This window comes from Amaranthus tricolor, chromosome 7, assembly GCF_026212465.1.
Source record: "Amaranthus tricolor cultivar Red isolate AtriRed21 chromosome 7, ASM2621246v1, whole genome shotgun sequence".
NCBI classification, from domain to species: domain Eukaryota; kingdom Viridiplantae; phylum Streptophyta; class Magnoliopsida; order Caryophyllales; family Amaranthaceae; genus Amaranthus; species Amaranthus tricolor.
The window spans coordinates 29,855,399-29,868,350 of record NC_080053.1 but is presented as its reverse complement, the minus strand read 5'-3'; the positions used below and the strand labels follow the sequence as shown (position 1 = coordinate 29,868,350).

Sequence of the window (12,952 nt, the reverse complement as noted above, 5' to 3'; positions counted from 1 at the left end):
GGGATTGTACTTAATTTTTGCTTCGAGATTTAGCTTTAGTGAGTTGTATTTAGTTGTAGTGAGAATAATTTTAGGTGGAGTGTGGTATATATAGGAATTTCACCCTTAATGGCAATGTTGTTAATTTTTTATAAAGTAAGGGTAAAATGGTAATTTACTCAGGGGTGGGTGGCGATAAAATGAAAAGGGTGACGGAATATAAGGATTGGGTTTTATAATTCATGTTTTGGAAAGGAACAGATTTCAATGTGTAATGACATTCTGTAATCATCATTAATTGTGCAAATGTCACTAATCATTCTTTTTGTGGGGGTTGGAAATTAGAAAGTAAGTTCCTTCCTGCTGGTTGCTGCTGGAATTTTTTGAAAACCGTAGGCGAAAAAAAAAATAATTAAATAAACTCAAAATCAAACTATTTCCAAAAGTAAGCGTCAAAATCCCAAATTTATAGTTTGGAGCTATTCACAGTTAGTAACTGCGAACAGCCATAAAAGACAAACTAGCTGTTCGCAGTTAGTAACGGCGAACAGCTAGTTTGTCTTTTATGGCTGTTTGCAGTTACTAACTGCGAACAGCTAGTTAATATTTTTTTTTCCTTTATTTTTGAGTTGTTGTTTGTTGTATTTGCACTAGAGATATTAGAATATGTAATTGCAAGTCGATGTACGTTTAAGGCGGCATGATTCATCGCTTAAACTCCGATCATTCATAAGTCAAAGATTGGAGGCTATGATAAAGTAATTAAACATATATATACAATAAAATATATACACATGTTTGAAATATACAACACAATTAAAATATATATATATATATATGTACATAGTCGATTCAAATACACAAAAGTTAAACGTTAACGCTCACGAACCCTCATCTACCCTATCCAACTGGGTTGGTCTCCTTCGCCTCCTACAATAGTAAGAGGTGTTCGGGTGTCGCTCTGGTAGTGGAGGGGACTGGTACTGTGATGGCTGTGATGGCCCAGCTGTCAACGGGGTATGAATGATCCATCTCCTTCAAATGGTACTCATAAGCAGAAGATGAGACGTGCGTATGGGCGGTAGTCGGTGAGGACTCTGCAGCGACTTCCTGTATGAAGTACTGGAACTGCAAGCCGACGAGCATGCCATGCGCAATCTCCCTCACCGGCTCCTCCTGGTTGTACCGCATCACGTCTGCCGCACCTTGTGCCTGCAATTAATATTTAGTTAATGTAACATTATATTATTTAATCGGCAACTTAATCATATAAATGCAAATGAAGACTTACAAGACTTACGAATACAAGCCATGAACCAGGACCATGCACTTATATTATCCTTCTCTACCAATGCAAAGGCCAACGAAAAGATTCCCTTATCACCATCTTGGGCAATGGCAGTCAATAAGGTATGACGATATTTACCATACAAGTGTGTGCCGTCAATGGCGATAAGAGGTTTATAATAATTGAAGCCTTCAATGCAAGGTTTAAAGGCGCAAAAGACACGTTGGAAGGTCCTAATATTAGGAATCACATATACACCTATGTCATTGTCCTCCTTAAAATACCACTCAACTACTAACCCCGGGTTAGAATGTTGCAAAGTTTCTAGAAAGCGGGGAAGGAGTGAGTAAGAACCTTCCCAGGTCCCGTAAATGGATAACAACGCTTGTTGCTTTGCACACCACGCTCTCTTATAATTTACATCCACACCAAAACGATCTTTAACCATCTGTCGTACGACAGATACCTTAATGGATGGGTCTTTAGCAACACAATTTCTAATAACATTGTTAATGACAGAAGATGTCAGGTGAATGTGTCCAGCCGAAACACTGTCACCACCCAATACACAAGAACCGTGCTTACCCTTATAGGTAACAATACGCCATGAAGATAAATAAGAGTCAAATGTAGCCCTAAGTTTCCACGAACAACCCCGCTTGCATTTCAAGGAAAGGACAGTTTGGTTCGAGGTCTCCGTTTTGTATTAGACATTTCTCCCAATATGATACACTCTGATAGCTTCCAACAACGATTCCTTGCTATCAAACATCATACCCTTCTCAAACTCTCCCTGTTCGGTGTATGTAGTATCACAAGCCCAAGTCCTCCATGAGTTGTCCTCCGCATACTCGTCTAAAGGTGGACAGAGGGCATAAGGTGTAGGAGGAATGATTGTAGGAATGTTGCCTAGAGTCATGTCATTTGCTAGCGCATCCTCATCGACATCCACGTCGTCCTCAGAAGGATCGTCAATGAGTTCATTACTATCATTTCCATCATCCTAAGGTCCCATCTCAGGAATTTCTCCTAAGTTAACCATTGAATCAATTGGAACTTGATTCGTAGGGGGTTGAGAAAAAACACAAGATGCAGAAGAAACGGTAGGATTTACAGTTTCCTGAGTTAATATAGGCATAGGGGTAGGAGTAAGATTAGAAGCAACTACATTCTCTAATGGTACTTATTCTACGTATAACTCCAAAGAGGGAATTTGGGTGGACTTTGAATGCTCCCACATCGCATCTATAGCCTCATCATCCTCAACAGGAAAGGAAATAAATTCTCCACTCAAGGCATATTTAAAGCTTATATTTACGGTACTTCTAGTAGGGTCCAATCCAATCTTAGAACATATAAAACGTCTAAAGTGGTTCAAATCCATGTTCGAATTGCAAGCAAACAACTTACGTCTTCCCCCAACATAATGAACTTTGCCATTATTTTCTCTAATACAACCATTCCAAAAACATACTATAGTCACGCGAAATGATGTCATTTTCTACATTAATACAAAGAAAATCAACATCAACATCAACTCATGCCCATACAAGTACATTATATTCATTTGATTATAATCTTTTTTGGTCTAAAAATTATTCAAATCCATAATGTAGCTAAGTTCATACATATATAATACACATAAAATCCAAATAATAAATCAATTTATAAGTTCACAAATAATATTTCTAATACCAACATCAACATCAACATCAACATTTCTAATAATATTCAACTAAGTCAACAACATTACTTCAAAATCCAACATAAAGCTATAAAAACAATTAAAAATTACCTTCAAAGCTTATGGATGATTAAGAATAGTCTTGATTTAACAACTAGAAACCTGCATTTGAAAAAATAAACAAATTTGGTTAAAACCCTAAAAACAAAAATATAAACAAAAAACACAAAAAAATTTACCTTTGAACAAGCTAGAGAATCCCACACTAATTTTGAAGTGCCAAATTGAAAGAGGAATGCAAGATTTGAAGGAATGAATTAATGATTTTAGATGGAGAATGTCGAATGAATTTAGGGTTTGCGAAATGGGAAGAATGCGTATAAACAGAAACTGACCTGGTATTTGTAGAACAGGTCTGTTCGCAGTTAGTAACTGCGAACAGCAAATAAGACAAATTAGTTGTTCGCAGTTAGTAACTGCGAACAACAATTTTGTCTTATTTGTTGTTCGCAGTTAGTAACTGCGAACAGCCCCAAATCATAGGTTTGAGATTTTCACGCTTACTTTTGGGATTTTTTTAAAAGTTGGTTTATTTAATTAATTTTTTTTTGGCTTAAGAATTTTCAAATTTTCATTGCTGCTGTGGAGTACTGCCTATCTGCCATTTTTTGGTTGACCCAGCTTCTTGTTTCAACACTTTCTATTTCTGGATGTTTCATGTTACTTGCAATATTATTCTTTTTGGCAAAAAGTAACTATTTAGTTCTCTATTTTACCCTTACTTTATTTTTTTTCCCCACATGTCATTATCAATCTTATCCGTGTAACATGGGGTAAAATAGTCATTTTGGTTCGGTAAAAGGTGTCTTAAATATTGCGCAAAGTTGCTATGTTGCAATTAAAACGGAACAGAAGTAGTAACTGTTAATATTAGAAATTGTATATTACCCCTCTATTTGATGAAAATAGCCTCAATGACAATTGGTGAAAAAATTATGAAAAACAATTAGTTTTATTTTATGGAAAGTTGGAAATAATGTGTGGATGATATGAACAAGTTAAATGTGTGCGATGAGAATTATAGGGGTGTTGATCATGGTTAAAAATTAAAATGAGATAAATTTTGTGTGATTTTAAGAGATTTTTACCCTTTTCTTTTTAGTTTGTCCTTTTTATTTTACTATAATTTCCTTTTATAAAAATGTTTCAACACTTTCTTTTATTTTTATCCACACATTTTAATTCTTCTTTAATATTACTTACACGATTCAAATGGTTTACCATTTCTTAATATGTGTAATAAACAACTGCAATAATTTTTTAGAGTTAGGGTGACTACTAATCTACCCCTTGATTTGCATCAATTGCAAATGAGGGTTTTTTTTAAGGAAATATGAGAACAGTTAGTCACTTGAGAGACCGTCTTTTTGAGAGACGTATCTTAAGTCTAGCTCATTAAAGATTAATGTCTACTTACCGTATTCTTAATGTCTACTTATATTATACGTAATTCTTACTTATTGTATCCTTAATGCCTACTTTCAATATCATAAATGTTTACATCATTCTTAATGTCTACTTACAATATTTCAAAAAATATACAATAGACTCACCCAATTAAAGATGGTCTCTCACAAGAATTTGTGAAATAAGAATTTGGTGATAAAAGAAGAGAAATACTTAATTGAGTGAATGATATTAAAAGAGAGTTGAAATATAAAAATGAGATCGAAACAATGTGATAGGATGGATAATCCATTATGCAAAATGAGTAATACAACTTTAAATACAAAATGAGACAAATTTAGTAGAATAGAGAAAATATAGATTAATTTTTTGAAAAGTATTAACGATGATAAAATAACCAAACCACTGACCCTTCAAGTTGAATTAAATCTAATCAAATTGAAAATAAACATACCCAAAAACAACCAAATTTAAAATTTAACTAACTCATATTAATTCTACCCAAAACCAATTTGATCAACCATTTTAATATTTACAAACAAAGTATCTTCTAACAATCACAATAACTTAGTTTTGATCTTGATCATCAGCGACGGTACAAAGTCAAGGAACAATCCCAATAGCTAGGACTTAAAAGTTGGTTTTAGCCCATATCATGGTCCCACCCATGTACTATAATTTGGGAGCCTAAAACACACATTCACCACCACAAATTAAAAATCTCAATTCTCATTGTTTGATATTTTAGTATTTACATAAAACTTTATTGTCATTTCTTCCCATGATCCCATCATATGCTAATCTTATATCCTTTTCATTCATTATATGATATCCTATAAAATACATGACCAACCCATACTAGGAGTGGTTCATCTAGAAATCTGAGCCATCCATAGTGTACATTTATTTAATCTTAAATATAAAGATTTCAAAAAACTTGTGATGGAAATCTAAAGCTCATATTTTGATTGGCTAATGAGTAATGAAGTGGCAGATATATTCCTCAAAATTATCTTATCCACACAAATCTTGAAACCCTCTTCACTTTTTTTTTTATTTGTTCAAAATCTTGCTATATAAATAGTTGGCCCTTCCACACCTATCTTAAATATCCTTTCTTTTTACAATCAAACTTGTAGCATAAAAAAAAAAAATACCCTTTTGTTAGTTTATTGGACTTCACATTATTATACCAAGAAATGGCTCTACAAGCTACATCTTTTCTTCCTTGTACATTGTCCATCCCTAAAGAGGTAATTTTGATTATGTGTTTTTACTTTTAATTATCAATATGTGAGAATTTATGAGAGCTTTTTTGGATGAGTTTTGCAAATTCAAAAATTATGGGTAGTTTTTCCATTTCATTATACCAATATCATGAGATGGCTCACAAGTGTTCGAGGGTTGGATGTATGCAATTTTACATTTGCTAGTGATAATAAATTATAAACGAATTATTTCCAATTGATCTTTGATTGCTAACATTATCTGAAACTTCGTATAAATAAATAATGCACCTGTTTTAATGAGTCATTTTACTATAATTCATTACACTCCGCTACCAAAAACTATGAAATCTTTAGTTCCATCAAAATCATATACTTCCGTCAATATATTACAAGAGTTAGGTTACCTGTTACCTACATCTGACCCTTCAAAACTATTTCCTTTGTTTTGAACATGTAACATGTAAGCCACAAAGGGAAGTAGTTTTTCCCAACTTGTTTATAACACAAATGATAGTTTTTGTGCCAATTTTAAGAGTTATGAATGTTGGATTATGTAGGGAAAGTCAAATGGTTGCCTCAAGGACTCCAGCTTTTTTGGGGTGTCCCTTTCAGACTATGTTAAGGCTGACTTCAATTCATCTGCTTTGAGGTGCAAGGTAAAATCATAAGACATGATTTGAGCTCTTTCTATTTTGCTGATACATTTGTCTGCTTGTTTGATTTCTTGAACTTTAAGAAACTCTACTCTTTAGCAGGGCGATATTTAAGGACATTTAATAATGTCAACCGACAACATTTAACTTATATATAAAAATAAATACCTAGAGATACCAATATATGTGCTGGTTAAGTGGATAGAAGCTTTGCTACGTGAATATTGATGCAAATAATAAAATATTGTGAAATATCGAATTACAAACAACTTTTCGAGTCATAATGTGAGATATTGATTCAAATAATAAAAATTTAGACGAAAAATACTCGATTGTAACTTGAAAATATTAATGCAAAGTTGAAGAATTCACTGAACTTTAGGAAAATGAGCCACAAGTTGGTCGGGTTTTTGGGTCGGGTCAAAATTTGATAGGTATAGTTTGACTTTAAAGCCATTCTTCAACGGAGAATCTTATTAGTGAAAGCTACATTGTTTCAATCTAACTGACATTTGTGTATATGGCAGAGAGAATGCAATGCCACAAGGCCAACTGTAGCACCAATCAGAGCACAAACCTCTGCAGTGGCAACACCAGGAGTGACCAAATCAACATCAGAGCAAAAGAAAACATTAAGAAAGGGCAGTGTTATAGTCACCGGTGCATCCTCCGGTCTAGGACTCGCAGCCGCCAAAGCATTAGCTGAGACTGGGAAGTGGCATGTAATCATGGCGTGCAGGGACTTCCTTAAGGCCGAAAGGGCGGCTAAGTCGGCTGGTATGGCAAAAGAGAACTATACCATAATGCACCTTGACCTTGCTTCTCTTGACAGTGTCAGGCAGTTTGTCAACAACTTTAGGCAATCGGGAAGGCCCCTTGATGTGTTAGTTTGCAATGCTGCTGTTTACCTTCCTACTGCTCGAGAACCTACCTACACGGCTGAAGGGTTTGAGCTCAGTGTTGGTACTAACCATCTGGGTCATTTCTTGCTCTCAAGGTTGCTGCTCGAAGACTTGAAGAAGTCCGATTATCCTTCCACGAGACTGATCATAGTTGGATCTATAACAGGTAACTCCCATCTTGCTGTGAATTCTACAATTTCGTAAGTCATTGTCACGGAACCAACTCAATTGAAAGTTTCCGTTTATTGTTTGTGTTAATTAGGTAACACCAACACATTGGCCGGAAATGTGCCTCCAAAAGCTAACCTAGGAGATATGAGGGGACTTGCGGGTGGTTTGAATGGCCTAAACAGCTCAGCCATGATCGATGGCGGAGACTTTGATGGTGCTAAAGCATACAAAGACAGCAAAGTCTGCAACATGCTCACAATGCAGGAATTCCATCGCCGCTATCATGAAGAAACAGGAATCACATTTGCCTCTTTATACCCAGGATGCATTGCTACTACAGGGTTGTTCAGGGAACACATCCCCTTGTTTAGGCTTCTTTTCCCTCCTTTCCAAAAGTTCATCACAAAGGGCTTTGTCTCTGAAGACGAGGCCGGAAAACGACTTGCACAAGTAAGATCATTAGACCTTATAGATTTCAAGTATTGGATAAGATGGGTAATTTTCATTGAGTTCATAAATTTTTGTTGGTTGATGTGTGATTCAGGTTGTGAGCGAACCGAGTTTGACAAAATCAGGTGTATATTGGAGCTGGAACAAAGCTTCTGCCTCGTTCGAGAATCAACTTTCGCAAGAAGCCAGTGATCCCGAGAAGGCTAAGAAAGTTTGGGAGATCAGTGAAAAACTAGTTGGTTTGGCTTAATATCTTGCGATGTTATTTCATCACATAGATTAGTGCAGATGCTTAACAAGGTTGCATCCAAATTTCTCAGGGTTTAGCTAGGTGCGAAATGATTGAGAATTTGTGCAGTTTGTAAGGAAACTATTGTTTTTGTAAGTAGTTTTCACATGTTTGCAAATCATAATAAAAAAACTACTACTCTTGTCTCTTGGGGATTGAGGTATTCTCAAACTAAATACTGCAATTATTATAAAAGGATTTCTTACCGAAAGAATGATTTTTCCATCGCCTCGTATTCAAACTGTAACGAAATATGCTATTCCTTAGAGCCATTGGAACAATGAGTAAGGGTGGTCACGAGTCACCACCATGTATAAACGTCTCAGCATTGAGCCATTAAGATCCTTTCAGTGATTCGCAAACGCTCATCATCAGCAGCACCAAAGGCTCATACGCCAAACGGTCCACATACCAAAGCAACACTTTAGACATCAGATTACTGTTAAACAACAAAAGTTTATGTATATTGTATATCGACTTGGAAACAAACAACGCAGCAAACGTTTGTAGAAAAGCATTCCAAAGATCCTTCATGATAACCGTAACAAAAGGCGGTTTCTGATTTGTTAATCTGTGCAAACAACAATTACGCATTCTAAGCAACATACAATATGATATCAAAATCAAAAGTTTGCTCAAACTAAATCATTCCACATAAATAACCTTAATCATAAATCAGTCATGTGTAGGAAATCAGTCACACCGTTCCATAACATTCTTACACCATTGTTATATATATATAAACGTTAGAAGAAGAAAATGTATTATAGGGACTACATATAGTACGATTGCAGGCTGTTTGTATGTCTTGCAGCTACAAACGTCGCTGTCATGCAACATTTACATCAGTAAATCATAAGCTTTCACCGGCCTTTTTCTATGGTTTCGAGTATTTCTTTACAAAAGCACACGAAATGTACAAGCACTTGTTAAAGAAGCTACAGTTCATAAGCAGGGAATCTTGCTTCAGCTGTTTCAATCATGTCAAAGAAGAGATGAGCCGTTCCTCCAAGCCCTTCGAACAATGAATAAGGGCGGTCACCACAATGCATAAACCCCTCAGCAATGAGTCTCTGAGATTTATCGAGTAGGAAACTGGCAAATGCTTTAGCTCTATACAAATACTTAGCATCTCCGGTTATACGGTAGAGAGCAAGAAATACATAGGTGTTTCCGCTTATACCATGGCAAATTCCAACTCTTTTTAGCAGACCTCGGTTCCAAACTACCTCTCCCGCATCTACAGCAGCCTGTAGGAATTCTTTATTGCCAAAAACCTGCACGTTTAAGATAAAAATTAGTCTTGAAATAGATTACCAAACCAAAAATTTAGAAGGAAATTAGCTACGATAACAAATCGTGATCCCTGCAGCAAATTGGTGTTACCTGATATGCTTTTGCAAGGGTAAGGGTTATTCCAGGGGCACCGTGGCACCAATGGACAAGACGATCTGATTCACTACCTTCACTAGAAGGATAGTTTCCACTAGGGAAACGACCTTTAATCATGTAGCGTAACACAGATTTTACATCTTCTTGCTCGTCTGTTGTCATCTGCATATCCATTAAGACGTGTAAAATTCCAGCCAAACCATGGGCAGCACCCCAATACTTTTTTCCGTGCCACTCATACATTAACGGGCATCTTCCCTTTCCTGAATTTCTTCCAGCTTTTATAATGTCCGCAAAAATTTCCCTCTGAAGAAAGTTTCATCGATATTAGTGCATCAAAATCTAAGCACGATAAAGTATTCACAATGAATGAGAATGATCTGTTCATAAAAACAGAAACAAGATATTTATTTAAACATACCATGGTTGAATTTGATACGGTGCCTTCGCCGATATGCTTGTTTAGGAAAGAACATGACCACAAGAAACCAACTTTTCCGTAGAGCAACTCATATGGAAGGTCAGAAGGAAGCCTGATCTGCTCAGACCAATGACACTGAAACTAAATATTCAAGTAATCCAATGTTTTAAAGATGTGTACGTTTAGTCGTTTACAATCTGGAAGGTACCTGATTGAACTCTGAGAGGTAGTGACTGAATAAATGTTCATCACCAGCTTGTTTTGCAACCACAGCACCAAGAGCACAGACACCAGATCGTCCACATATGAAAGTAACATTCCTGACATTATTTTGCAATAACACAGCAAAAGTTATTAAACATGTTTTCCGTAGTGCATAAACCGAAGGTTTGTAACAAAGCACAACAAGCGGCTTAGTTTAGAGAATATATACTAATTTAATATCTTGCAAAGAAGAATGCCATCGATACAGATTCCATGACAGGAATTCAAGCAACTGCAAGGCTTAATCAATGTATGTACCATCAAACCACAGAGGCATCTTGATTACATCTATTCTACTCTCTGTTTTCTTCAATCCCAATTTCTGACTATAAATCACTTTTCTTTTCACCACACAAAATAAGCTTCAACTTTAATAGCAGCTAAAACATTCAGATAAGGGCTAAGTAACGTGTAAATACAGAACTATTTGAGCAAACTTGTCCTCTTCGACTAACAGGGACTATGCAGCTATACTCTGTTCGAGAATAAGAATCATCTTATCTTAGCTCCTCACCATTAGGCATGAAGCAAGTCTACTCAAAGAATCTTCGTAACAGTCAGAGTGTTCTCATGGCGTCCAATCACTCGGTACCACCGATAGCACACCATAGCAAGTTTAGATAATGTAACAAGAAATTAATTAAGATATACTATCTATTTTATTATTCTTGAACTCTCACATGCTTTCGGCTTTAATTAGTTGAAGCGGCCACATGATCTCCATCCATACATCAGACACCAGTTATTGACAACTTGGATAGAGTCTATATCAGATAGGAAGCTACTTAAGCAAATTAAGTAAAATTTATCATTAGGCTGGGGAAATCTGAAGATGACCGACACATCATTATAGCCAATATAGTAAGGTTTATGACTATGGTATTAAATTTGTTATTGAGCTTGTAAACAACAAGACCCGCAACGGAGGAGAGTTGGTTGCACACAAACCCGATAAGGTTTCATCCTAAACCAATTGCTAATAGGAGTAGCCCATCAAGCATATATGTTATACAACTCTCTCTAATACTTCGATATGGGATACATATGGGTTATTTTTCCAACATTTGGTAGGATGGCCCATAGTAATCATGTCAGCGTTTGAGGTATGCACAAATTTAAACCCAGAAATTATCTTTAATCCTGTATTACTCGGAATAGGAAACTAATATCCAACAGGTTATGTGCCTATGTGCTCAGGTGTCGCATTTGACTAATTTATGGAAAAACTCCAGATTTTTGGTCCAGAGTAAAACTTACAAGGTACTACCTTTATCCAAAAGTGCACATTCTTTACTAGAATGCAAAAGTACACACTATTCAATCATTGTCAATTTAGTTAATTACCTTCCCACGGTATTTAATTAGTCATTAATTTAGTTAATTACCCTCCTTCCATAGTGTTCTATACACTTTACTAACACGTTCTTTGTTCCTTGATGTGAACTTCAACTTTTTGACCGATTTGCCACTTTATTTAACCCCCCCCCCCCAACCAGAAGCATACAAACAAAAAGTAAAAGCTTCGACAAATTCTGCTTATTTTAGCAAGAAAGCTAAACAATTTGCCACAAACAAATGTTATTTAACAATCATTAGGAGAATGAAATCAAGCAAAGATGAACTAGAAGCATAAAAATAAATATTACTTGGAAGCACGGGAAGCAGAATCACAAGCCTTAATGATCTGAGAAGACAAAGCAAGATCATGTTTATCACTAATCACTTGATAAGCTTTGAAGAGCAAGAAAGCAGTCCCTAAAGCACCCGTGTAAAGTGTATAATCTTGCACTCGTTTTTCACTATTTATCCATGTTTCTCTCACCACCTAAAACAATTGTCATAAACACACAATTCTAGCTCAGTAAAATCATCGAACACTTGGTGTGCAGTGTGCAGTGTGCAGTGTGCAGTGTGCACCCATCTTCACAGAATTAAAACATAGCCAAAATACAAAAACAATAATTTCAAGCTTCAACCAAAACCCAAACACAAAACAATAATTTCACCAAAACCCAAGAAGATAGAAAAGAATTTACAGCGTCTTTGAGATCCAAAGCTGAATTCTTGAGCAATTCACAAACAGACTTGAAGGGGAGATGAAGAAGCTTGGTAAGTCCATCCGCTGTTTCCGAAATGATTCCTGAAGTTTCTGGGATGTAATCAGGCATTTCATTGGGGAAGAAACGGTCAGCCATTGTTTGTGGACTTCTTCAAACTGTTGGCGGTAGTTTTTGGTTTTTCTGCAATGATAAACGGTGGGTTAAGGGGAAAAAAGCAAGGAATAAAAATGGGAAAGATTCATGGAGGTTTCGAGATTAATGGACAGGTGGTTCATCCTAGATTGCTGCTTTTTTTTTACGAATTCAAGAGTTTTTCGTCACCACTGTCATGCAATTGAGATTCGTGTGGAATGTGTTGAATGGGACAAGTAGTAGAAGAGAACAATTCTTCTGGCACTTAAAAGGTCAAAAAAGTGTCATCAAATTATACCGTTTCCACTCCCCCACACTATGAGAGAACCTTCTAAAAGACTGAATAAATTTAAAAAAAATTCATAAATTTTAATTTTCAAAATAAGGTTTGTTTGTTAAGGTAAAGTTTGTTTGTTGTTATTAACAGTGAACAAGAGGGAAAAAATTTACGACAACTTTATTTGCTGTTATTAACAGCAAATAAAAGGAAGACAATGTCATAACGTCTAAAAAGACAAAAAAAATTAAAATAAAAACAAGTTTGTTCGTTGTTAGTATCTTGTTCTCGGCC

General features: G+C 35.7%; 2 protein-coding genes across 5 annotated transcripts; one reads left to right on the top strand and one right to left on the bottom strand.

The window, feature by feature from the left end:
- Positions 1-5,512: 5,512 nt before the first annotated feature.
- LOC130817564 (protochlorophyllide reductase, chloroplastic) lies at positions 5,513-8,269 on the top strand. Its single transcript, XM_057683336.1, has 5 exons — positions 5,513-5,671; positions 6,205-6,303; positions 6,828-7,368; positions 7,465-7,823; positions 7,918-8,269. The coding sequence occupies exons 1-5, from the start codon at positions 5,618-5,620 to the stop codon at positions 8,071-8,073; spliced, it is 1,209 nt and encodes a 402-aa protein (XP_057539319.1). The 5' UTR covers positions 5,513-5,617; the 3' UTR covers positions 8,074-8,269.
- Positions 8,270-8,763: 494 nt separating this feature from the next.
- Positions 8,764-12,686, bottom strand: LOC130817563 (lanC-like protein GCR2). 4 transcript variants are annotated; one of them, XM_057683333.1, is made up of 6 exons: positions 12,226-12,686; positions 11,836-12,014; positions 10,134-10,245; positions 9,926-10,042; positions 9,499-9,810; positions 8,764-9,389 (listed from the first exon to the last, which is right to left on the bottom strand). In XM_057683333.1, exons 1-6 carry the CDS (start codon positions 12,382-12,384, stop codon positions 9,051-9,053), a joined length of 1,218 nt encoding a protein of 405 aa, XP_057539316.1. In that variant the 5' UTR covers positions 12,385-12,686; the 3' UTR covers positions 8,764-9,050. The 4 variants fall into 4 exon arrangements, with proteins under 4 accessions (XP_057539316.1, XP_057539315.1, XP_057539317.1 ...); XM_057683332.1 differs by having other exon boundaries at positions 9,926-10,060; positions 12,226-12,649; XM_057683334.1 differs by lacking the exon at positions 11,836-12,014 and having other exon boundaries at positions 9,926-10,060; positions 12,226-12,651.
- Positions 12,687-12,952: the final 266 nt, after the last annotated feature.